The 24,518-nt window shown below is 44.3% G+C and overlaps 12 protein-coding genes across 12 annotated transcripts; 6 read left to right on the forward strand and 6 right to left on the reverse strand.

Moving 5' to 3' along the window:
• Positions 1-239: 239 nt before the first annotated feature.
• L199_005960 (uncharacterized protein) lies at positions 240-4,340 on the forward strand (the record flags this gene model as incomplete). The annotated part of the gene is made up of 10 exons (XM_064891661.1): positions 240-593; positions 646-752; positions 812-1,027; positions 1,086-1,160; positions 1,225-1,411; positions 1,493-1,965; positions 2,032-3,014; positions 3,093-3,099; positions 3,174-4,008; positions 4,107-4,340. The coding sequence occupies 10 exons, from the start codon at positions 240-242 to the stop codon at positions 4,338-4,340; spliced, it is 3,471 nt and encodes a 1,156-aa protein (XP_064747733.1).
• A 345-nt stretch (positions 4,341-4,685) lies between these two features.
• Positions 4,686-5,772, forward strand: L199_005961 (uncharacterized protein; the record flags this gene model as incomplete). The annotated part of the gene is made up of 6 exons (XM_064891662.1): positions 4,686-4,754; positions 4,828-4,953; positions 5,031-5,093; positions 5,158-5,206; positions 5,273-5,394; positions 5,452-5,772. The coding sequence occupies 6 exons, from the start codon at positions 4,686-4,688 to the stop codon at positions 5,770-5,772; spliced, it is 750 nt and encodes a 249-aa protein (XP_064747734.1).
• Positions 5,773-5,878: 106 nt separating this feature from the next.
• Positions 5,879-6,520, reverse strand: L199_005962 (uncharacterized protein; the record flags this gene model as incomplete). Its single annotated transcript, XM_064891663.1, has 4 exons — positions 5,879-5,909; positions 6,040-6,162; positions 6,247-6,292; positions 6,406-6,520. The coding sequence occupies 4 exons, from the start codon at positions 6,518-6,520 to the stop codon at positions 5,879-5,881; spliced, it is 315 nt and encodes a 104-aa protein (XP_064747735.1).
• Positions 6,521-6,860: 340 nt separating this feature from the next.
• L199_005963 (uncharacterized protein) lies at positions 6,861-10,152 on the forward strand (the record flags this gene model as incomplete). Its single annotated transcript, XM_064891664.1, has 14 exons — positions 6,861-6,920; positions 6,981-7,148; positions 7,222-7,341; positions 7,415-7,558; positions 7,639-7,933; positions 8,013-8,134; positions 8,195-8,479; positions 8,550-8,651; positions 8,715-8,824; positions 8,889-9,030; positions 9,087-9,241; positions 9,313-9,616; positions 9,735-9,875; positions 9,940-10,152. 14 exons carry the CDS (start codon positions 6,861-6,863, stop codon positions 10,150-10,152), a joined length of 2,361 nt encoding a protein of 786 aa, XP_064747736.1.
• Positions 10,153-10,471: 319 nt separating this feature from the next.
• Positions 10,472-12,256, forward strand: L199_005964 (uncharacterized protein; the record flags this gene model as incomplete). Its single annotated transcript, XM_064891665.1, has 8 exons — positions 10,472-10,562; positions 10,631-10,705; positions 10,814-11,084; positions 11,208-11,313; positions 11,427-11,494; positions 11,565-11,674; positions 11,741-11,895; positions 11,999-12,256. The coding sequence occupies 8 exons, from the start codon at positions 10,472-10,474 to the stop codon at positions 12,254-12,256; spliced, it is 1,134 nt and encodes a 377-aa protein (XP_064747737.1).
• A 304-nt stretch (positions 12,257-12,560) lies between these two features.
• On the reverse strand, positions 12,561-13,430 carry L199_005965 (uncharacterized protein; the record flags this gene model as incomplete). The annotated part of the gene is made up of 4 exons (XM_064891666.1): positions 12,561-12,774; positions 13,004-13,104; positions 13,213-13,232; positions 13,322-13,430. The coding sequence occupies 4 exons, from the start codon at positions 13,428-13,430 to the stop codon at positions 12,561-12,563; spliced, it is 444 nt and encodes a 147-aa protein (XP_064747738.1).
• Positions 13,431-14,177: 747 nt separating this feature from the next.
• L199_005966 (uncharacterized protein) lies at positions 14,178-15,694 on the reverse strand (the record flags this gene model as incomplete). Its single annotated transcript, XM_064891667.1, has 4 exons — positions 14,178-14,283; positions 14,377-14,743; positions 14,806-15,151; positions 15,233-15,694. The coding sequence occupies 4 exons, from the start codon at positions 15,692-15,694 to the stop codon at positions 14,178-14,180; spliced, it is 1,281 nt and encodes a 426-aa protein (XP_064747739.1).
• Positions 15,695-16,224: 530 nt separating this feature from the next.
• L199_005967 (uncharacterized protein) lies at positions 16,225-16,798 on the reverse strand (the record flags this gene model as incomplete). Its single annotated transcript, XM_064891668.1, has 4 exons — positions 16,225-16,315; positions 16,381-16,479; positions 16,582-16,692; positions 16,752-16,798. 4 exons carry the CDS (start codon positions 16,796-16,798, stop codon positions 16,225-16,227), a joined length of 348 nt encoding a protein of 115 aa, XP_064747740.1.
• Positions 16,799-17,109: 311 nt separating this feature from the next.
• L199_005968 (aspartate-semialdehyde dehydrogenase) lies at positions 17,110-18,494 on the forward strand (the record flags this gene model as incomplete). The annotated part of the gene is made up of 3 exons (XM_064891669.1): positions 17,110-17,177; positions 17,361-17,590; positions 17,680-18,494. 3 exons carry the CDS (start codon positions 17,110-17,112, stop codon positions 18,492-18,494), a joined length of 1,113 nt encoding a protein of 370 aa, XP_064747741.1.
• Positions 18,495-18,834: 340 nt separating this feature from the next.
• L199_005969 (uncharacterized protein) lies at positions 18,835-19,902 on the reverse strand (the record flags this gene model as incomplete). Its single annotated transcript, XM_064891670.1, has 4 exons — positions 18,835-18,894; positions 18,964-19,103; positions 19,178-19,673; positions 19,807-19,902. The coding sequence occupies 4 exons, from the start codon at positions 19,900-19,902 to the stop codon at positions 18,835-18,837; spliced, it is 792 nt and encodes a 263-aa protein (XP_064747742.1).
• A 464-nt stretch (positions 19,903-20,366) lies between these two features.
• On the forward strand, positions 20,367-22,829 carry L199_005970 (uncharacterized protein; the record flags this gene model as incomplete). Its single annotated transcript, XM_064891671.1, has 7 exons — positions 20,367-20,912; positions 21,071-21,296; positions 21,372-21,945; positions 22,004-22,029; positions 22,095-22,458; positions 22,535-22,685; positions 22,764-22,829. 7 exons carry the CDS (start codon positions 20,367-20,369, stop codon positions 22,827-22,829), a joined length of 1,953 nt encoding a protein of 650 aa, XP_064747743.1.
• A 230-nt stretch (positions 22,830-23,059) lies between these two features.
• Positions 23,060-24,207, reverse strand: L199_005971 (uncharacterized protein; the record flags this gene model as incomplete). Its single annotated transcript, XM_064891672.1, has 3 exons — positions 23,060-23,185; positions 23,260-24,094; positions 24,164-24,207. The coding sequence occupies 3 exons, from the start codon at positions 24,205-24,207 to the stop codon at positions 23,060-23,062; spliced, it is 1,005 nt and encodes a 334-aa protein (XP_064747744.1).
• Positions 24,208-24,518: the final 311 nt, after the last annotated feature.

Raw genomic sequence — 24,518 nt, forward strand, 5'->3', positions numbered from 1 at the left:
GATTCAGACAGTCAAATTGTGTCTCTTGATGCTTGTCGATGAAAAATCTCTTGGAGGCCCGTGCCTAGGTAGATCCACGTGGTATGTAAACATTGCGCACTGAGTTGATTAAATCAAAATCAAAGATGCAAAGACGCGTTCTTGACCACTGGAATGCTCATCTATGAACACCGCTACAATGGACAGCTAGATCATAGTCTAAGATGAAGTAGAGGATATAGCAGGATACAATCACGATCATGACGACCCTCTTTCAGCTCGCCCCGATCCCTCTCACAGGAGAGCGATCGAGCCCTTTTGCAAGTTCTTCGAAATTACCAGAGATCAAACCTCGTTTCGTCCTTCCGCCTTTGGACGATCATATATCCGGTACGGAGAGGCTATTGGGTAGTCTGAGGGGTACATCGAGGTATGAATTGCAGGCTCTCAGTATAAATTCAACTCCTACAAAACCAAAGCAACCCCTCGTACAGCTTCCTACAGAAATCGAAGAAGTACATGTTAATCCGGTAGAGGATGAGGCAGTGGATGACATTTGGCAGAAAGCTGTCGAAGAGCCTGAAGCTGGACCCAGTAGGCGAAAGATTTTTGAGGTAAGCTATTGATCGTATCGGTGGTTGTCATCAAGCTTATCCTTGTATATAGCCCCTCAAAACATGGGACGATATCGCTTCTTCCCCAACGACCAATTTGAGCAATCCACCTTTTTTATCCGAAAAATCTACCTTCACTTTTGATGCTCTGTTGACATCGTGAGTACATTCACCATACTTGTATTATCATAGTCATCTGCTGACCAGATCACATATAGGTTAGAGCCACCCATTACCCTTCCCAAATTGGGTAAACTATCTGGAACTTCATCCGCCGCAGTGCATGATTCGAAAACCCTTTTGGAATTGTTGATGCGTTCCACACTGGGTACGACCACCACCGAGAGCCTCAAGTGGAATGGGAGAAAAGCGAGATTTGTATGGGCTGACGACGGTGGTAGGCCTATCGGATTCGAGAGGGTCACTGCAAATTCGTATGTACCTTATTATACTACTCTTTGAAATGCTGCTGACTTGTCTCCATGGTCATAGGATCATTGAACGATTCTTGGAGATAGGGACTTCGATTAGGAGGATGGAACTGATCATTGATTCTCAGAGTACTTTGTGAGCTGCAGTGTACGAATCTCGTAAGAGTATTAAAGCTCATCTCCCGTTCCTTGGGTGATAGGCCACTTACATCAACTCATCATGCTCTCTTACATGGGTTATCGACGTATTTGACATTCATCAAAGAAAGACTGACCACGGCTATCGAAGAGTGTACGAAAGAGTCGCATGCGGGCTGGAACAAATGGCTGGGAGCTACGAAAGATGTGAGAGAGGTCGGTGAGATGTTATGCGAGGTCATGTGCTGGGTGAGTTTAATTTCACGTTTTGTCAGATCACAATGACGAACAGAATAAAATATGATTCGCTTATTGACCATCGCTTTGCAGCCCTTATCTACTTCTGAAGCGATTTCCCTTCCTACCAGATCCTCTGCCCTCCTCAGCCACATATACACTCATCTCCTCGCATCATTCGCTACTTCCTCTCCATCTTCTTCTTCCTCGCCTTCAACACTGGCATTAGCATTCCTTTTCCGTCAAACTATCGGACCGTTCCTTACTTTACTTCGAGCATGGATCGGTCTATCAGACTCATCGACCCAAGATGAAGATACAGATCCCAACAGCCAACCATGGGTGGATCTGGGTATAACTCGTAAGCTGAGATCCAGCGGATATTGGGAGTATACATTCTCATCAAGGAAAATGCCGAGTTTTATACCTAACTCTGATAGACGGACGTTTTTCGAAGCTGGGAAAAACCTTAGATTACTGAGGGAAGCTTCCGTGAACACCCACCCGCTTTGTTCGAGCAATTGGGGTGTGGATGTCACATTTGACTGGGGAGATGGAAGTGTTGAGTGAGTGTCCTCACGCAAGGGTAAACACGAGAGACTGGCTGATTTACGGTTGATGCTGGTTGACAGCTTGACGAGCGATATGAAAGTCCATTCTAAGCGAGTCAAGAAGGAAATCGATCACTGGCGACGATCAACTAAAGGTCTCAGTAAATCATTACTTGGTTCGACATCTTCTGCAAAATTGCGATCATCTCATGGTCGGTCTTCTCATAAGGAAAGGAAAACTCTCACAACGGAGTTATTTGCTCCACCTTCACCTCTAGACGATTCATCGCCTCAACCGACCCAGGAAATGGATCAAGGAGTAGGAACCTTCGAGACTGGAGTTCGTGAACTGGATGATCTCTGGAACCTGTTCAATCAATCTCCCGGATCACACCTGAATTCACAAATTCAACAGAAGATAGATAAAACATCGCAAATATGGACATCAACTCCTTTAGATTCGTTACATCATTTCTTATCTCGTCATTCTTCCGGATCAGTCTTACCATCCGATTCTCCTACTTTACCAATATTTATATCTACCCATTTTCTCTCACCCCTCCTGAATCACTCGATGATGATCTCAAGCTCGTTAGTTTCGTTATATCTTGATGATCTGAATTTCTTAGATCACCTAGATATACTTTACGCGTATTTCCTAGGAGGGGATGTGAATTTCCTCGGAAGAGTATCGGACTCGTTATTTGGGAAAGACAATGCTGGAGCAGGTGAGGCGATGGGTTTGGGTAGAAGAGCTAGAACAAGAGTGAGACTAGGTCTAGATCCGATACTGAATAATAATCATCATTCTCTGGGAGACGGAGAAAGGGGTGACTGGGGAATAGGACTGGGTGTGGGGCTGAGTGAAAGGTCTAAATGGCCTCCTGGAGGATCGGAATTGGCTTATGCGTTAAGGACAACTCTGATGGATGAACGCGATACCAGGGTGAAAGGAGGAGGGGAAGGGGGCCCATGGGATGAAGTTCAGGACAGAGTTAGTTTTGCGATTAAACAGTTGGATGAGGAAGACAAGGGCAGGAGAGCGAAATGGTTGGATCCTCAGGGTAAGTTTGGCTTGGATTTACGATCGTACAAGTGCAGGTTATATCCAGCTGACCTTGTTATACTTGCATTGCATCCAGCCATCGAGTAAGTGCTTCTATGATGGAATTCAAACATCCCGATTGGATTTTAGCTGACACCTTCGTACGACTCGACAACAGCGCACTGGACTTCCTATACCTCTCGTATTCACCTCCATTATCTATTACACCCCTCCTCCCTACATCTTTACTATCCAAATACCAATCGATTCATAATCTCATACTGAGAGTATCAAGATGTCAAATAGTCCTTCGAACAATGTATTGGCACGTCCTCCACCAATCTGAAACTAAAGATGAACCGACCAAAACAGGTGTAGATTCAGGTTTCAATCGACCTTCTTCCCGCAACTCATTGAAGAAAAGTAGAGAATGGGAGGTACGCACCTTGTTCCCTCCTCGATCGAACATTGAGAGAAAAGTACAGGTCTTGAGATTCAGGATGTCACATCTCGTTAATTCCTTTGGGGAATACCTAGACAGTGTGATAGGGTACAGATGGGCTATGATGCGAAGAAGGTTGGAGAGGTTGAAAAGGAAAGAGATAATAAATAAGGGTAGACCGAGTTCGCCTACTAGATCGGAAATGCAAGATCAAGATGATAGCGATGGCGAATATCTGTACGCGGCTGAATATGGAGATGGAGACGTGGAAGATGACGAAGATGAAGATGATGAAGATGGGATAATAGAAATTAATCAACTTAAATCACCACATTCAATTATGGTATATCATCAAATCACCTTAAACAGGATATTAGATTCATGTTTGTTAAATCACGAGAATTCACAAGGACAACAACTGACTTTCAAGTTGTTGATGAGTCTTCTGAAGATGATTTTGGATTTGGGTAAAGTATTGGTTGAAGTTTCCCGCGGAGACCTGGGGTGGATGGATGGGAAAGAGATGGTCGAGAGATTGGAGGACGAATGGGAAGAGAAAGAAAGGGTCTTTGTAAGTTGATTCAGATCCTTCTTTCGATCTCATCAGTTTATCTTTGGAACTATGGTGCGATTATGAGGACAAGTGCTCATGGTATGATGGTGAAATAGTTACATGCTCTTGAGAGACTTTCTGTACGTACTCGAACCCACACCAATCGAGATCGACGGGAGGATAGCGAAGAAGAAGAAGAAGGTGAGAAGACTGAAGATGATTTGCAGATCTTACTTTCTGGAAATCAGGATGTAGTGAATACTGGACGAAGAGTGAGGGGCGAAGGAGATGATTTGGAGGAATTGTTACTACGTCTTAGACTTGGGTACGGAGAGGGACAATATAGATAAATCTTGGACGATGCCAGTCACTGACATAAGGCAGGATCCTTGAGAAGTATAGTAATAATGTTGTATATTGCATTGATGTAAAGGACGAGTGATACTCGAGTGTGGTAGATGAAGATGGTATACCATATACCGTCATTTATCGGTGAATTCGGATTGAGATGAGATGCGAGAGATGTCGGATGACGTGATAGCCGGATTGAACCAAGAACGATAACCTGTGAATGAGAAATGTTGCCAACAAGCATGCGATATAAACTCATAGATTGTGAAGGGAGGTCATTTCAGATCATACTGACAAGGTGGTGCTCTTGAACACGAGTATAGATCTGAAAAAAAAAAGACAAAATGGCTACGAGTTCAGCTGAACTAGGTGAAGATATCAGAAAACGATTGGAAGATCTATCGACATGCGAAGTGAGTTATCAAGCTGACCTTGGCAGGTTTTAGTAGTTGACTGTACAATTTACTTATGGATCTACTTGATCAGATATCAGATGCGTTGGTCAAGTTGGGTAGCGTGACTGGCGGATTTATACCCAATTTGAATATCTATTCGCCCTCAAGTAGGGAAGAGGAGGATGTCAAAGTGGTAGGAAGGGTACTTACGGTCCGAGTGAGTATTGTTCATGAGATCTCATTTAACAGTAAGCGAATTGAGGGCCATTACACTAATTATGCCTTGCATGACAGCTGGTGGAACAAGAAGGACCTGATCAAGAGCACTGGAACGGTCCCAAGGTCGAACAACATTTTGTCAGTGTCGACTTATCTCGGAAAGTTTGCATGATGATTATACTAAAATGTATGGTAATTATAGGTAGATGCAGCTCCATCAGAAAGTGTAATATTGATTTCACCCGATTTCGGTGAGTGGGTCCGTATCATGACATAGCCTTTAAAGTCGCTGAAATGGCTGCCTACGCCGATCACAGTCTCTGGAGCAGCTTGTTGGGGTGGCCTGATGTCTACTGCAGCTAGAGCAAAAGGCATAAAGGGTGTAGTGGTTCTGGGTGGATGTAGGGATTTGAAAGAACATCGAGAGATTGGATTTCCAGTAAGTCAAATATAAATCATTCTTCAAAGTTGAGGATGACAATTTGATGTGATATAGGTATTCGCACAATTCCATTCTACACTAGGGCAAAAAACATTTTTACGTCCTTCAGAGTACAACATGTCATTGGAAATACCTATATCACCACCACCACATCATATCCAAGTACCGCACAATGAGCCCATACGCAAGACTAGAGTCGATCCTGGAGATATACTTGTTGGTGATGTAGATGGAGTAGTCGCCATTCCTTTTCACCAAGTGGAAGAGGTGATACGTGTTGCACAGAAGGGTAGAGAAGTCGATGAGAATGTCAGGAAGGATTTAGAGGTTGGTAAAGGTGTGAAAGAGAGTATGAAGAAGTGGAGAGGTTCTTGATGTGATTTGGGTATGAAATGCATGGTTTTACTGTACAATGTTGGATTGGTATTCTACAATTCTAATGGCTCGATTTATAATGAGAAGGTTAAGGGAGATAGTAGAATTATGCTTCTAAGAAATCGGCTGCCGTTAATCTATAGAAGTAGAGGAAAATCACCAATCAGCGTAGATCACTTATGTGAATCACATCAATCTCTTGTGCGTGGGAAATGATATTCATCGTGAACGCAGGGAAGGAAAATATGTGACGAAGCTATCACTCACAGCTCCAAAGCGATATAAGGATCGATCCTATCTGAGAAATCTTCCTTGATATCTTCGGCGCTGAATTCGGAGTACTGCACTTTGTATGCCAAGTATTCTATCACTTTGAGTAATATCACGCCTCTGAAAGAAATGACATAAAAGTATTAGGCCATCCAGATAGAGATATCCTGAGAGGCGGTCGAAGGTAATGTTAAGGCTACTCACCGTTGTTGGATTTTACATGTTTTGTTTTTAGCTTCTTCGAAATTGGCTATCAGAGTAGAAGAATATCAGCATCTAATGTATAAATTACTCGGATACTCTTCTCATAGACCAGACAAGTGCGAGACGATGCTGGAGATTGCTAGTTGATGGGACACTCACCTTCCTCATCCAACATCGATTTCAAAGTCCCACTGGCCTCTGCGATCTTCCTCGACACGACAAAGGTGTACCCGTCTGATGATTCTAGCAACACGAAATCTTCCTCTTGTGACATTTTAGTGTGATCTTGACTTTGTGATCTTGACTTGAAGCTGGTCTATATGCTATCTTCTGAATGTTGAATATGCAGACTCAAGCAGAGAGAACATTAAATCAGTTACCTGATCTACCACATCTCCATCTCGGTTGACGCGTACTTGCATTATGGCGGAGATGGCCGCCAATCAACCCAAATGCGCTCGGGACTTCAACAGTGATGACGAACAGGATAACAATCGTGACCATTAGTCTAATCCTCGTACATATGAGCTAGGGTCCGCTCTACTGTCATTGTCGTTGCCATTGCATTCACACTTTGAGGTCGCTCGTCTTGAGCAGGAAGAGGTACCACTACAATGATACGGAAACAGAGACCAACGTTCACCAGCTCCGAGCTGGAAATGCAACTACAGCAGGTATGTGACAGGTATATACAACTGGTACAGTTCTCAAGCTGACAACTCTGTGATGTACAGATCAACTTGGATCCTACATCATCCACTACAGAGAACCTCGAAGCTCTCGCTCCTCTCATCAAGTCAATCCAGGATACCGATTCCGAGCAGCTGTATCTGAGAAGTTTGGATAAGTTTGTGGAGGAGAAAGAAAGGGAGATTGAGAAGATATGCCAAGACAATTATGAGGTATGTCTTAAGTCTTTACCTCAAAGCTCTCCTACGCAGATACTGATGATCGTGAACGTTCTTGTGAACATAGGACTTCGTCTCTTCAGTGTCGACTTTGCTTACCATCCGACAAGGGTCAGGTCATTTACGTAGGAGGATAGGTGAATTGGATGGGCAGATGGGTGATGTCGGAAGGGCATTGGGTGAGAAGGTGAGTACGCGCAATTAGCTGTTGATTCTCGTCTTCTTTCGAAGTCAATCTGATAGTGATCTCACCCAATCAGAAACGAGCACTGCTAGAACAGAAAAAAGTGGCTAGAAATATGGATGATGCGATTGAGACTCTACAGACCTGCTTGAGGTTATTGGACTTGGTGCACAGAGTAGGAGAGATGATAAGGGAAGGTAAATATTGGGGAGCGCTGCGAGTGAGTCCGAATGCCTTCTTCTTACTAGCCGCAAATAATATCAGACAACATATTGACTGATGGCCTTCCCAATGTTGTAGTCGATAGAAGATCTTCTGCACCTCACTCCACCCTCAATTTCCCAAACACCATTCTACGCCCACATATTATCATCCCTCCCTTCCCTCAGATTATCCATCAAAGATGCCGTGACGGCCTCCACGAAATCATGGTTGTTCGACGTCAGGGAATTAGGAGCTAAAGTAGGGAAGTTAGCATTGGAGCAAATGTCCCAGCGGATCAAGAAGTGGAGAGCGAAGAGGGAGAAGGAGGGTGGTGTGAGGCTGGCTAGGGTGGGTGGGGCTATGGAACTGGTACATAATGAACGGGTGGAATGTGAGTAAAGCCTTTCCCCTTGTTTGTTCATTGATAGTCGCTCGAGAGCTCGAGTTGCTGATGATATATGGTTGCATAGTCGATGCGCTCGATAATGAAGATATCAAAGTTGATTTCAAACCTTTATACCAATGTATACATATATACGAGGCTTTGGAATCGAAACCGGAATTGCAAAGAAGTTACCAAGTGGACAGAAAGGTAAGATTTATACCATATCCATCTCATGGTTACTGAATCAAGTGTTCTCATATCTTACAGACTCAAGCTACCTTGATCCTCACATCCCGATTGTCTACAACTCCTGAGACGCTGCTATCGACCCTTCCTCTATTGATGCAGGAATTAGTCGGTTTCTTCATCATCGAATCTCATCTACTGCGTACTATGCCTGATTTCAGGACTCAAAGGGACGTTGATGAACTATGGGATGAGATGTGTAAGAGGATAGTAGAGGTTGTTGGACAGGGCTTGAAAGGCTGTAGTGAGCCTGAAGTGTTCTTGGAAAGTAAAACGAATGTTTTGCTGTTTGTTCAGACTTTAGAAGTGAGTTGGATTAGCTTGCATAGTTGCATAGTAGTCGATCGAATCAAAGCTAACTTCTACACATTAACAGGGGTATGATTACAACATCACTGAGCTCAATGGACTATTGATCACTCTATTCGAGAGATACTCGGAATTGTTGTTGGGGAAATTCAGTACGGACTTTGATCAGGTGGGCTAAAATGAGTCATCGTCAGAATATGCCAAATTAGCTAATCGATTGGGATTGCCTCAGATCGTATCGGAAGACGACAATCAACCTATGATGGTGAATGATCAAGAAGAATTTGATCAAGTCGCAGGAGTATGTTGGCTAGCACCGGGAGAAATGGAATCACTTGCAATGTCAGTTAATTTCATTTCAATGATGCCATGATCCGTGCTGATTGTCATCTATTCACGTGTACAGGCAAGGATTTCCACAAGCCATGCCGTTCTCGCAGACTTACCCTATGTGCTGTATCAACATACGAAATTTCGTCGATCAATTCTACCAGTTTACTGATGGTGTGGCTCAGCAGCATCTGGATATCGATGAGGTGCTGCGGAAGGTGGGTAAAATGCTTCATAATGAAAGTCTGAGCACCAGCTGACTGTGACATGATAGTCTCTGGATGCTCTACTTTCCGATCATGTCTCCAAGCAAATCGCGAAGAGATTACAGACTATGTCCAACCTATCTCAAATCGCTCAAGTGGTCATCAACTTGGAACACTTCAGTACAGCATGTGATGAGTTGGAAGGGGTACTGATGAATCTCAGGTAAGCTAGCATCTTATCTCAGATCGCAGTCGTATGCGGAAAATCAGCTTATCGTTTGATACTTTCTGTAGAGCATCACAGAGAGGTGGTCCCGTCCATTTATCATCCTGTAAACAGTTCTCCGCAACATTGGAACAAGCCGAAAAACGGATCGATTCAGTCATAAATTCGAAATTGGAATCTTTCTTCGAATTGGCTGAATATAATTGGTTGCCCACCCGACCCCAATCGACAGCTGCTGAACCGTCCACATATGTATTTGAGATGATTACGTTTTTGACTGCTTATGTGGATAGTGTTTTGATTGGGTTAAACGAAGGCGTCAAGACGAGAGCTTATCTGAATGCTCTGGGAAGGATCAATAAGTGGTTGATGGTGGGTTATCTTACTCTATCTTGCACATAAATGAGTGATTCGAGAGGTGTTAGAATTTCATACGGATAATTGTGTAGATCGTTGCACGTGAGCTGACTTGATGTTTCATTGTGAGCAGGACATGTTATGCGGTAAAGAAGTGATCAGATTCAACGAAATGGCCTTGGCGAGCGTATTGGCAGATGTTACGTTCATCGAAGCGGAAATCAAGAGATTGGATAAACCGGATCTCGATAGGGTGTTTGATGAAGTCAAACATGTGAGTGTTTCATACATGATTGCTTCATGATGCAAGTATTGATGGACTTCGTTTTGGGAATCAGACAATCAACATAATTCTTTCAGACGCCGTATCAGCCTATATGGAACCTTCCATACGCTCGATGTCGTACTCTTCCGTCAAACCTATACGGTTAGCTGTAATCTTGGCTAAGTTGGGTAAAGCACATGCGCTGGGCGGTGTACAGAGTAGTATGATGAAAGCTGAGAGGAGAAGGAGGGAGGCTGATGAGGTTGCTAAACTTGCTGGAAGGTAGATGCTTATAGACAGTCCATCGGCTCGTGTGCTTGCATATAAATAAAGTCTTGTGTATATGTATGATTGTTGTATGTATCACCGTTGAATGCCATGAGATTGTTTGCGAAAATGCCAGATTCCATATAGTAGATGGACAGGTGAGATCAAGCGTGCAAGAGGTGACATCATTCCGATCGATCAGGCACATCAACAGAACAACCGGTCGCATCTTGGAAATCTTGATCAAAAGTCATAAATGCGAATCAACTCTTCAGTAGTAGCTGTCAGCCTGGTTCATATTACCATAACAACATGCTTGTCGACAGCACCTTCTCAGTATGATCACTCGTCGCTTGGCTTCTACAGTATCTGTCCCACCGACGGATAAATCACACAGGAAGATAGTCTTAGTAGGAGCTGGCTTTTTAGGTAGGCATCTGACGCTGCGTCATTGAGTGAGGGAAAGCGAAGCTGATTACTCGATACGCTCCTCAAAGGACAATACATCGCCAAAGCACTGATTGCCGATCCTCGTAATCGAGTGTTACTAGTCTCTCGACATCCTGAAAAGCGTGAGTGAAGATCCTCCTATCCATCCTTCCTAAATCTTGGTTTCTTCGCCTAAATGCTCAGCCATTTATAACGAGATTTCATAAGACCGACCTTGGTTTGTGATCCAGTTCACTCGAAACTCTCCCATTTGGGATCGCAGATCCTTCCACCCCATCCTGCCGATATAACCTCCAAGGATCATGACTCTCTCCGAAAAGCTTTCAAAGATGCCTCAGCGGTGGTATCGATGGTAGGACTATTAGTAGGTTCAGAGAAGAAGATGGATTTATTTCAGAGACAGGGTACGGAAAACGTCTCGAGGTTGGCTAAAGAGTTGGGAGTGGGGAGGGTTGTGGGGATAAGTGCGATTGGGGCTGATGAAGGTGGTGTGACTGCTTAGTGAGTGTAGTTCAACTTTGAACATGTCCCCACTTGGTAGACAGTAGACGATCGTCACTGTTGTCGAATCAGTCTTCTCTTGGCAGGAGAAGCTGATAAATACAATGTAAAATTATTGCATAGCTGGAGGACGAAAGCACAAGGTGAACGAGCGATATTGAATGATCATCCGACGGCAACTATCATTAGACCTTCTATAATATTCGGTCCAGGAGATTCCTTTTTCAACGTGCGTATGAACTGGAGCTCCCCTCCATACTATCTGTCTATCTGTCTATAATCACCTGCAAATTAAGTAGGCATAATGGCTATTGGAACTTTGCTCATGTCTTTCACGCTTAGCGTTTCGCAACTTTGGCCAAATGGTTGCCTTTCTTACCAGTCTTCGGTGGTGGTCTAGTAAGATTTCAGTGAGTCAAGTCATCATGACCTCTTCGGCTTTGATCATGTCATAGGAACTGATATCTACGATCACCACAGACCAGTCTATGCAGGTGATATTGCTCGAGCAGTCGAGATTTGCTGTCGAGATGATTCAGAAATCGTCAGGCAAGTAGGAGGTAAGATCATAGAAGCTGGTGGACCAGATGGTCAGTCAAATCACCATTTTCATACAGGATGTGTCCCTTTTGCTCACTGCTTGATTTGAACTGTAGTCTACACATATCGAGAGATCATGCAGCTCGTTTTGAGATATTCAGGATATCAAGGACGTAGGTTGATTATCAGTCTGTCATTTTGGGTAGGGAAGATCCAAGGGTTCTTCTTGGAGAAATTACCTGAAAATCTATTCACCGTCACTCGAGATCAGGTATGTTTAGCGGTTTCTCTGCCTTCACTTTCTTTCTCCTCTGAAATCTAATTCCCTTAAAATCGCTGATCACTAATATGAAATCGGGTCTCGTTTCTATCAGGTCGAACAATTACGTTCCGACAATATCGTCTCACCTTCCCCACCCCTCAATTCACTATCATTCAAAGACCTCCTGAAGTCTTTCCCCTCTTCATTACCTTCTTCTGCCCCACCGGGCGATCCAGGCTTGACGCCCGTCGAGAAGATCTTACCTACCTATCTTGGTCCGCAGGATACTCAACAGAAAGGTAAGAGGACTCATGGGAGGAACTTCGATACGGGTCTGGAAGAGGTGAGGAAAATGTCAGGGAAGAAGTGACATGTATTATGTCTTATGTATGTATAGTTATCAAACAAAGATGACATTGCAGAACGTGAATGTGAGGTTAATTAACATGAAAATAGCGGTATATACATGTCATCCTATTACCGTCGATGTATCGATATAGCAACGTGGGCAGAGTTCCAAATCCAGTCCCGTTTCCAAACCAAGCTAAGCCAAACCTATCTATTCTCCTCAAGCTCTAAAGATGAGATGACCCAATTCTTTGTTGCACCTTTCTTCTCGACAGCGATATCCCAGCACAACTCCTATTCCTACTCTTGCTATCACCTTACCCCACCTAAGCCTTCACCTTATCCACGACCTCTTTCGATTTCTCCTTGACATCATCTACAGCAGCTCCTATGGGGTGTTTCTTCTCCCTACCGCCGAAATGCCAATAATTTAAGTATCGACCCTCTTGTACGAGCTGGGCGGTCGCGTTGGTAGCATGACAGGCGAATAGGAGGTAATTTCGAGGCTGAACTCTCCAGGCGAATCGCATGAAGATCATTCTGTGATTAGATACATATTTGGTAAGTTGGTGCTTGGCAAAAAAGAATAATAATCATGAAAATAATGATGATTTCTCCCCTCCATTCTCTTCTCTTATCATAAGGGGGTTTTCCAACAGGAGCAGCCAAGTACAATGTGTACCTCTCCCACTTTGATTTGACCCGCACCCCATTTCCTCCTTTGCTTATCCCTGCTCCAGCTCTATGAAGGAACGAAACGACGACTCACGAGTAAGCAGCGAGGGTAGGACTCATCACACCTGAGATAGACTCTTCATCCCTGTTGACAATATCCGATAAAGCAGCTAATGGTAAACCCCAGTTTGCGACCTAGATATATATATATCGTTATCAGCACCAGCATCGGCACCATCATCATGAGTATAGATGGATTTCGGATGGTTGAGTGCAGTTCGGACTAGACAGGATGATACTAACTGGTCCCCAAAAGTGTGTACCTATAGATTAAACATAATATCCAAATCAGCTGATTGACCTAATCACAACTTGATGAGTGATCAAGAGGAAAAGAAGGTATGATGCTCACTGAAGAAGTATTGTCTCGCAGCAGGCGATTTGGCCCAATTTATGAATCCTCTGATGAATCGACAATCGTCAACGTCAGTCACATTTTCTTCCCCTGTTTCTCGTGTCATCTTTTGTCCCTCTCATCCTATGTTATCCTGCCCCGTCCTTTCCGTCTCATTCGGTGCAACCCTGTCCTTCCTAATCACATCATCCTTGTTGTCCTTTGGATGCTGATATACTCTCTCCGTTCATATCTCTGTAAATGCGAAGGAAGAGGGGAAGGAACGACTTACGACCTATATGACGAATCAGAAGTATCGGATCAGCCACAGACTACCCCACGGATCAATCGGTACTCACGCCATTGTATATTATGTATTTCTTTGTTCTTGTTATGAACCTATATGTATATGAGTAGAACAAGAGCTGTTGGTATCAGTCTTCAACATCGACGGACAGTAGACAGTAGACGGAAAACAACGACCCATTGTCTGGATAACTCATAGACGGAGTAGACACCGATGCCCGAACATGATCAAACCCCACTCGGACCATATTCAACAGACGGGTTTATGCGACACAACCCAATGTGGCACATTTATGATTTATCAATGCATCCTGCAGAACTCTGTTAACATCAATCTATGAATTATAGACAATCCGTGTATTGTTATTTCACTCTACCTATGACGCGGAATGGGAATGAGAACGAGAGAGAAAGTAAACAGTGATAGGAGGAAGGAGATTTGAAAGTGAAAGGATAAGAAAGGTGGATAGAAGAACGATTTTCTGGGATATTCAAGGGGGCGAGGTTGATATGGAAGATTTAGCCGATGTTCACGACAAGATTGACATTCTCAGCCTACAAAAAAAGTCTAAAGCTCGTCATGTTTATGTTCTTTCAGTTGGGATAATTGCCTTTGATAAGATTTCAATCTTTCTGTGATCCTATCTTCCAAGGTCAATTCGGTAGCTTGTCCGCTATAGTCCAGGCGAGACGGATCAGCTTAGTCAGCTCCACTTCCATGTTGGACGTCAGTCGAAGAGAGACGAGATGAAACCAGATGGACTCACTGAATCTTATCACTCATCTTTCTCATCTCTTCCACAACCCATTTCTCTCTTCTTGCGACTTCCCTTTCCCTCTCTTCTATCTCCCTATGTCTCTCCTTATCTCTTCGTTTTCTCTCTTCCAGTCTCTCCCATTCTTCCCTTCGTGCAGATTGATATGCTTCTTCATCATCGTCGTCTCGTACCGCATGGATATGTCCATGGGAGGTATCGAGGTGATAAAGTCCATGTCCCGAGCCATGTCCATGTTCAGATTTAGGACAAGCAGGACAAGGTGTAGCTTTAAGTTGAGAAACTTCACTTTGGAGTCGATCACGAAGTAACAACGAATGAGTGAGGGCAGTAGATAATGCTAAGCTATTGGTATTTTCTACCATGCGAACCTACCTGATCAGCTCATATACATACTAAGGTTGGAGGAGGTTAACTCACCTTCACCACCTTCTGCAACTTTCAATACCCAAACTTCCTTTTCCCTCTCACCATCTTTACTTCTAACTACACTAGCCCCTTGACCTAGATCTTCGATTGACCACCAACCTTTACCATCTTCTCCTACACCCACACCGTACGGCGCGCCGATCGCTGTATTCCAGAATCGAAGATTAGGTGCGAGTCGTAAGAGGTCTAGTTGACGATGATCGTTCAAAGCCAATAAAGAGGTCTGTAAAGGCAAGGTAGGATCTAAAGGAGCGACGAGAGATGAAAGTGGTGGTGGAAGGAAAGTAGATAGTTTGGTGAGGAGAGCGAGTTTCTCGGAAACTAATTTTTCTTGAGTCTACACATATACAAGTCAAAGTATCAGTATGTCATCACCATGAGGAGGAATCCAGTACGGAGAGAACAGAGTCGTACTCACCCTTAATGCCTTATGTCTACCGGTCAAAGTAGGTAAACTCCCTTTAGGAACCTCCAACACCAGTGCAACAACACTGAGAATCAAGCTTACCCAAAGTAGTGGGTGTGGCTTGGTAATTCTGAAAGGACCAATTTTCCTTCCTTTTGGTACCGTCTCTTTAGGCGGAGCAGTAACGTTGACTGTGACAGGTGGCATGACTGGTGCAGGGGCTGGAGGGGGTGGAGCAGGTTGGGGAGGAGGTGGGGGCGGTGGTGTACGTTCTCTTGGTGGGTAGGGATGAACGAAGATATTAGGCAACTGGATGGGGATAGGGTGTGAAGTGTTATTAGCTGGATGGTTAGGTTGGATGTGGATGGTATCCCCGTGGTTGTCCTGGTGAGGAGGTGTGTGATCATCACCTACATGTACTCGAGGATGAGGGTTGGGTGAACCGGATAACTTGGCTCGGTATGTCTCGTCCATCTTGAGAAAGAGGAGCAAGTGAGGTTAACCTTGATGGTGGGTGAATGTGATTATGAGTGATGAGTTAGGGGAAGATAAGGGGTAAATTCAAATGTGAGTATAAGACTGCTATGTTGTAATGGTCAGGAAGACGATCATTCAACGTTGAGATGGAACAGTGGTGAATGAGGAATGAGCGTTGATGACACGTCATCGCAACGTGTTGAAAGGACGAGGACAATGCGTTTTCATCATTTACATTGCCGCTTGACCATCATTCAACGTAGATAGATACACAAAAGAGCGTCAATGTCAGTACGTTAAACCCTGAGAGTAATCAGACAACTACTCGTACCAATTGTCGGAGCTTGATCCTAGGTCTCCGAACAAAAGGTATACTTCTGACAAAGATGGAATGGGTTGGTAGTATCATTTTTCAGATGACCAAGGAGGGCCATGAACTTGAGAGAAAGTCGTGATCCATTTTTACAACATGCATCCTCCCATTTGGTCCACCTGAGGACCCTTCCTTTCACCCACTTGACATTACTTTATGGTGATGGGGTAGGTACGTCCGTCTGACCTTGAGGAGCAAGCATCATCTTAGGCATGATGTTGGCTAACACGCCTGCAAATCCCATTCTACACATACACAGATAACATGGGATTAGTGTGTGTTCGTAATGCGACATATGGTGTTGACTTACCCTAGTGTCAATAAAGGTGAAGTCGAATCTTTACTTTGTCGTAATGGTTGAGAGTTGACTAGACTTATAACGGCAAGGATGAACGCCCCCCAGACGATACTGTGTCATTGTGACGAAGGGATCAGCATAGGTAACAATGAAAGATATTATTGGGTTCATCTCTTCCCGTTACTTTCACAGTTTGGAGATGTAGGCACTCACATAGGTTGCTTCACGAACATACCCGCACCAGCAGCTGTCATAGCTGTCTGACCATATGGATCTTTATATTCTGACCATTCTGGAGTAAGCGGAAGATGATAGGGGAATACCCTATTTATGATTATCAGCTCGTCAGCAAAGGACTTCACAGAGATGAGGGTGTCACTCACTTGTCGGATCTTGGATCTGATTTGTCGTACACTGGAGCTGACACCATCTTGTTCTTGTTCACTCGTTCTGTTTGATATGAAGTCAGAATGAGATATAGGTTGCTTGGACGATACCATATCACCTCATCCCATCTCATGTTTCTTTGAGCTGCTGCTGCTTCACCGTTTCGGGCAAATCGTCCGGATCTCTTGGCCACGTGGCATTGCCCTGAGAGACGGCTCTTACTCGAATCCAACTTTTTTTCCATCCAGCTCCGTGACTCGATATTCTAACGGGTATATCATTCATAACACCATTCGATCTAATAGCAGTTTTCATCATCAACGGTAATACTAGAAAATCATATACTGAGACAAGATGTCATCAAGCGAAAGGAAACAAATCAAAGTTGGTATCTTGGGTGCTACCGGTACCGTTGGCCAGAGGTGAGCGGTTGGCTCTTCTTGACTTGTGCTTCGCCTCTATCCTCGGTGATTCGTACAAGACTATGTCGGTACAACTATTTAGGAAACCAAGTATATGATCGGCATACGATTCCTCAAGATATGATAGCAATGATAAAATTGAAAGAGGATGTACACTGATCTATGTGTTCCATATCCAATCAGATTCATCCAACTTCTCTCCACCCACCCGTACTTCGTCATTCACGCTCTCGGAGCTTCATCCCGATCAGCAGGACAAAGATATGGCAAAGTCACCAAATGGAAGTTGAACACCCCCATCCCTAAGGAAATCGGTAACATGGTAGTACAGGAATGTAAACCTGAGGCTGAGGGATTCAGGGATTGTGGAGTGGTTTTCAGTGGGTTGGATGCGGATGTTGCTGGAGATATCGGTAAGTCAAGCCTGCCATGGTCATATAACACTCACAATGTAATTGGCAGCTTACGATATTTGTGATTCACTCTCCACTCATATCCACAGAGGAAGCATTCCGTTCAGCCAACCTCATCGTCTTCTCCAACGCCAAGAACTACCGACGAGATCCCCTCTGTCCCCTTATAGTTCCCCTCGTCAACCCTTCTCATCTCTCCATTATCCCCCATCAGAAGAAAACTCTAGGTTTAGAAAAAGGATACATAGTCACCAATGCCAACTGTTCTACTACCGGATTGGTCGTCCCATTGGCAGCATTAGAAAAGGCCTTTGGACCATTGGAAACAGTAATGGTCACCACCCTCCAGGCAATTTCCGGTGCAGGTTATCCCGGTGTATCATCTCTGGACATATTGGATAATGTCGTTCCCCACATAGGAGGGGAGGAAGAAAAAATCGAATGGGAGACAAACAAGATCTTAGGTGGACTCAATTCAGATAATACACAATTTGATTTACATACCACGGAAAGCGTGAAAGCTATAAATGTTTCGGCCACTACTACCAGAGTACCAGTCATAGATGGACATACAGGTGTTGTCTCTGTCAAATTCAGCAAATCCCCCGCGCCATCAATGGAAGAAATCGATAAAGCATTTAGGGAATTCAGATGTGAAGCTCAAGAATTGAATGTACCTTCAGCACCACCTCAGGCTATTGTCGTTCACGATGCACCCGACAGACCTCAACCTCGATTAGATCGAGATTTACATAATGGTGCGTGTGTAAGTGTAGGTAGAGTTAGACCTTGTCCTGTATTGGATGTGAAATTTGTTTGTTTGATAGATAATGTTAGGTTGGGAGCGGCTACTAGTAGTATCATGAATGCTGAGATTGCCGTGGAGAAGGGTTTGATAGTTTAGAGTAGTTTTCTCGTTGAACCATAGATAGTCATGGACAAAACAACTATGCATCTGCTTGCTGAATGGAATATGCATTACTGCTCTGACTATGCTTTAGTGCTTGAGATATTTTTTCCATCGTGGCCATTCCGAGAAGGGAGGAGTATAGGAACCCCTTTGAGCTGCCAGAGGAATAGCAAAGATACGGCATCGAGGTCCAAGATACAATCTGACGCTTGGGCAGTATGATCATATTCATAGATTCTACATTTTATGTATTCTATATTACAATCCAATCTAAAATTACAATTCGGTCATGCATAACATGTAGTCAACCTCGTCTTATGCTGAAACGAATGATCTACTTCAGACTTGTCTGAGCACCTCTCAAACTAAGATAAGCCTGATCACCACCAGGTCCCTATATTTTCGATCATATCATCAGCTTATGCTCCTGGTCATCGGCTAAAATGGTTCTGTTGTGACTTACCAATCCTCTGACCACATGCCATACATCCAACCCCTTATATCTCAACTTCGTCCTTGGATCGGTATAATTGGCGTGTAAGCCCGTTATGTCGCAGTATTTCTTGGGAGGGAGCAAAGAAGGTGGTGCAGTGGGTGTATGATCTATGATCATTATCGCAAACGAAAAGACATAAGCTACTCTTGCCTTGGAAGGGAATGGCGGGAGAATAGCTTACAAGTTATAATTTCTTTTCTCGGTCCATTATTTTCCCCTCCTTCTTCAACTTTTACCACCTCATTAGTTGGTGTATCCACCTCCATTTCCTCCTCATCCTCATCATTCAAAGGTGTACTAGTCCCACTATCCATCTGACTATCTATACCTAACCCCAGAGCCGATCCATTTTCACTCTGTTGAGTTGATAATTCCCTTTTCAATCTACCTTTTAACAAATTCGCTATATTACCTTTTTTACCTCCTACTGCACCTGTAGATTTCTTCTTTTTCGTTATGTCTATTACTTCTCCTCTGGCCTTCGCGGCCGTATGAGCAGCTGACAAGAACCCGTCTCCTCCACTTAATCTTTCTCGCTCGAGGATGAGAATCTGCTTGGCGTTCTTGCGCACGATCGAAGTTGACGTTGTGGCTGTGCGAGAGGGGAGTTTGGAGGTGAATGTGGGGGATTTGAATGGGCGAGGAGAATCGGCGTATGAGAGACGGTCGGCTAGGGTCTATGATTGGTAGAAGTGTTTAGCTTTGAATAAGGCATGATCACATATGTGGAGGTAGAGGTATGTGGGGATAGAGAGATAGGATGGATCATCGTGCTTGGGATCAATGTGAGATAACTCTCGTATCACTCACCGGGACGTAGGGCCCTTCCTCACCTGGTGCAGGTGTAGAGGTATTGGATTTTCGTGGGCCAGGTCGACCTGGGAATTTAGGTGCCCTGTTGTGCATAGATAATTTTCAGCTTGATCATTATACATTGAGCTTCGAGCTTGACAAACGACATACATGTTCTTTGGATTTCAAATGTTTCGAAGAGAGGTGATAGACCTGGACGATGCGAAGACAAGGGCAATTTTAGAGCGATGTCGTCGTCCCGCTATGCTTTTTCCGTTATTGTACTGAGAATGGTAATAGTCTAGCCCTTGAGGTCAGGTCGTGTCCTTTGATATTGGTATGCTGATGATGGGTGTGCGGATTGACTGATCACAAAGAGCAAGCGACTGCTGCTGAAAGACATCGAAATGGTGTTCACTTTCATCAACAGTCAGGAAAACGGAGATGAACTCAATCTCCGCCATCTGGTTCACTCCAAGTTACTCTCCGTTCATCTCCAGCTACTCTGGCTCTTCCTTCTTCTGCGACTCTTAGATGATCATCACGCTGCAAGCAAGGCCACGCAAGGGTACCACAACATGTCGCTATACGGAGGAATCAAGTTCGCCTCCGGCTCAGCCTCAGCTTCAGCTCCAGCATCTTCGGAAGAAGGGAAACCCTCCACCTCTCAACCATCTTCATCAACCAATCCCACTCCTACTCAACCTACCTCTGCAACACCTCAGAAGACTGGAGAATGGTCAGCAGCTCTCAAGTTTGCTCCTAGAGTGAACAAGCCTAAACCACCTACCACCCGTCCGGTGGGATTCTCAAACACGACATCGACAATCGCTTCAAGCTCTAATAACAGTAATGGTAATTCGCCTGTACCTGGTGTAGTCGATGCTCAGACACAGACGAAGAGCGATATCATACGGTCTGCCGGACCTGTTATCACCACTACTATTGGCGTAGGCGTTGGATTATCAACGGGAGGACAAAAATCAGAAGATGAAGTTCAATTTGGACCTGATGGATTACCGCTTGCCAAGGCTCCTGCTATGACGCTTGCGCCTAAGGTAGTACCGGGGAAGGGAAAGAGGGAGAGGGAAGGCGATGATAAGAAGAGAAAGAAAAAGAAGAAGGTGGGTTTGACCTTCTATCTTGAGATTAGCAATACCTCTCAATTGGACAACTTGATTCTCGATTGGACAAATATCGTTCAAGGATCTTTCATCAGAGTTGTCTACCTTATGCCCGATTCGTTAAACTGTACTGACTTTGTCATCGTGCTCATTCACAGAAGCGAAACAACTTTGGTCAACCTTACATCTCCACATTCGATCCTGAGGAACAGTACGATCCCAATAGACCGAACGACTTGGGCGAATATCAAGCGTATAGAAAGCGAATGAGGGAGGAGAGACGATTGAAGTTGATAGAAGAAAGAAGGAGGAAAGCGGAGGGTTTAAGTAGTGGTGAATCCAGTTATTATACGGATAGTGAGGACGAGGCTCCAAGGAGGGATGGTGAGTCAGCTTCTCTACCAATATTTCATCTATAGTAAGGTATAAGCTGATTTGAGCGAGACTTGGTAATTAAAGCCCCTAAAATGTTCGCTCCTCCCAAGATATATAACGAGACCACTTCTACCTCTACACCAAACTATCCTCCACCTCCCTCAGCAACTTCTGGGGAAGACGCATATGCAAGAAGAGCAGCGATGGCTTCGTCAGGTGACGATGCGTATGCGAGACGAGCTGCATTATCCCAAACACCATCAGCGGGCGATGACGCATATGCGAGAAGGGTTGCGATGTCTCAACAACCTGCAAGTGGAGACGATGCATATGCAAGGAGAGTAGCCATGTCGCAGAATCCACCACCGCCTTCTTCCACAATCTCCCAACCACCTTCATTCGCTCCTCCGGCTCAAACCGTCCCACCACCTCCGTCATCTGATATCCCAGGTTTCGCCTCATCCGCCTCTGTCCCTACGTCTACCGCCGCTCCCGCAGCATCTGACAAAGAAAAAGAAGATTTCGCCAAAATGCTTGAAGATAGGAAGAAAGCTGCCGAAGCCATTGCCGCGAAGTTTAAGGCATTTGCAGGAGGTGCGGCTGCTGGGCCGTCTCTATCGATTCCACCTGTACCTGCACCAGCGCCTGCTGAAGACAGGTGAGCTGAGATGTTTACAGCAGGGAAGGAATCACAGCTGATACTACGTATCCTATAGCGGCAGCGGTACATTCGCAGAAAAGAGTGAGCTTACATTCCTAATAGTTCAGCTATGAAGGCTGAACAGCTGATCTCATCTGATACCTTAGTGATGCGTAAATGGGGACATCAAGAAGGTTCCACCTTGGGTATCCGGAACGAAGGTCTGATCCACGCTCTATCAGCCGAACACGTCATCAATCAACCTCAACCTAAACCCGGTGAAACATTATCCAAGCGACAGATAGCCAAGCAGAAAACAGCCATGGCGAATTTGAAGAACAAAAAATGGGTACAAGCGCCTAATTCACGCGGTAGGATCGTCAATGCAAATGAGGATTCACGAGCGATGGAGGCGAGGGAGAAGAAGGGTGAGGAAAGTAGGATTATCTGTTTGGTTGGTGTGATAGGTTCTGAAGAGGAGATTGATGAGGATTTGGCGGATGAGATTGGAGAGGAATGTAGTAAATATGGGTAAGTAAAGTTGATCGCAATTGGGACAATGGTTTGTTGCCAGAATGTAGAATTAGCTGATTGGCTCGATTGGTAGGATTGTGGAAAGAGTCGTACTGCACATGGTTGAACCTCCTCCCCCTGAACCTTCGGATTGTCTTAGGATATTTGTGGTGTTCTCTGGTATGGCTGGTGCGTGGCGAGCTACGAAGGAATTAGATGGAAGGTTCTTTGGTGGTAAGAAAATTGTAAGTCAACTTTACTCTATGCACTCTCTTCTGACAGAGCAATGGAGCTGATCCATATTTTTGTGGTCATCCGAACAGAGAGTTACGTATTTCGATGAAGAGAGGTTTGATCGAGGTGATAGGGATGGAGAGATCTTGGGGTAGATCCAAACGAAATATGATGCCACCTACTGTGTGTTACATGAAGCTGAGAGAGCGTGCCCCTGATATCATACATCATACGTGATGCATGTATCATATATGATTAATTTTTAATTGTCACGAATAGACTTTCTACTTACTGCAATTAAATATCATTCAATCGTGGGTTTATACTTCCTCTTTTGTGACCAAGTCTCACTCGACTTAATCGTTTACTTGAATGTCAGTCCTTCTCATATCAATTTCCTCCTCTCATCACTATCCCCACTCAGCTTCCTAACAGCAATAGGTGTATTACTGAATAACCAACTAGCCTGGTATGAGCCTAATCTAATTATATTCTGAGCCCAATTTGATTGCTGTCACTAGACACAGCAGTTTCTTCGACGGTCTTCTTTGAAGAAGAGACAGACGTCGAGGATAAGGTATCTACCTCACTATCGAGGTGATAACGATGGGTCATCTTGATTGGTCTAGGTGTACTTAGACTTTCCCTCCGTTGAGATACAACTGGCGAAATTAGGATCTCACCATCATACCCTGTTTCGGAGGTACAAATTGAAGATGGTGCCGTGAGATTGGAGGATAATGAACTGGAATGAAATATAAATGGGTTCTTGGTCATAGAGGAATTTAAACTGAAAGAAGGGGTAGGTGAGGAGAATCGGGTAAGTTCGATGTTGATTTTCTTGATTAGAGCTTGAATCATCAAATGACGCATCTCCATCTCTCCATTATCTTCATCCTTTTGATCTGAAACATGGTCATTGTCAAAAATCGATTTATCTCTTGATGATATCTTGAGTGACTCCAATAGATCGATCAACCTCGTACAGATAGTTTTGAACATATCAATTAATTCTTCTGTATCGTCTTTCTTGTACTCCCGATTAGTAAAGTTCAAGTGATGTATCCTGTTACTGTATCTCTGTAAATTCGAGATAGGCTGAGCCAGTTCTTTCAAGATATTCTCAGCATTTAACAGAGGTGGTGTTTTGGGAGGTACGAGAGTTATATCTGAATCATCGGAATTTCGTCGATCACCGGTGTGATCGCCCAGTAAAGGCTTTTCTTCAATAGGTGTATATCTACCTCTACGCCTCAAAGACCGAGACCTTGATGGAAGTAAGGAGACTAGACGAGAGAAACGATGGGGGGAAGGTTGAGGGCTGGGTGGGAGCTCGAACTCTGGTGAGACAGAGGAAGGACGAGATAAGAGTAGTCGAGTGACATGGGTGATTTCGTTGAATAGGTTCTCGAGATCAAACCTATACAAGGGATGTATCAAGTCAGAGTATCATGGGAGGTCAGGTTTGATTGATAGAAGAGGGACGTACCGAAGCTGGGAGACGCCCATGGATTGAATGTTTTGCTTATACATTTTTAAGGCTATCCGATGATTGCTCTAGGCTGTATGATTCAGGATGTAATCTTTGCCTTGGCGTAATAGCTCTATTCTTGCTTGGTGTTACCCAGCGTAAGGGAGTTCAGTCGGCCTTCCTTCTTTCTACTTGTTTTGATTGTCGATGTAGGCTTCTTGGTGACCTCCCAAGAAGAGTCTTGCTGTTAGCTCGTGATATTACTATTTTCGTCTGGTTTGGGCTTGGTTTAGTATCCGTTGCTCGAGCTCTCTATATGTCTTATAATTACGATGTGAATCCTGGGATTTCTATTGATTATATAGTGGACTTT

The sequence above is a fragment of the Kwoniella botswanensis genome, chromosome 1 (genome assembly GCF_036426115.1).
Source record: "Kwoniella botswanensis chromosome 1, complete sequence".
NCBI lineage: Eukaryota > Fungi > Basidiomycota > Tremellomycetes > Tremellales > Cryptococcaceae > Kwoniella > Kwoniella botswanensis.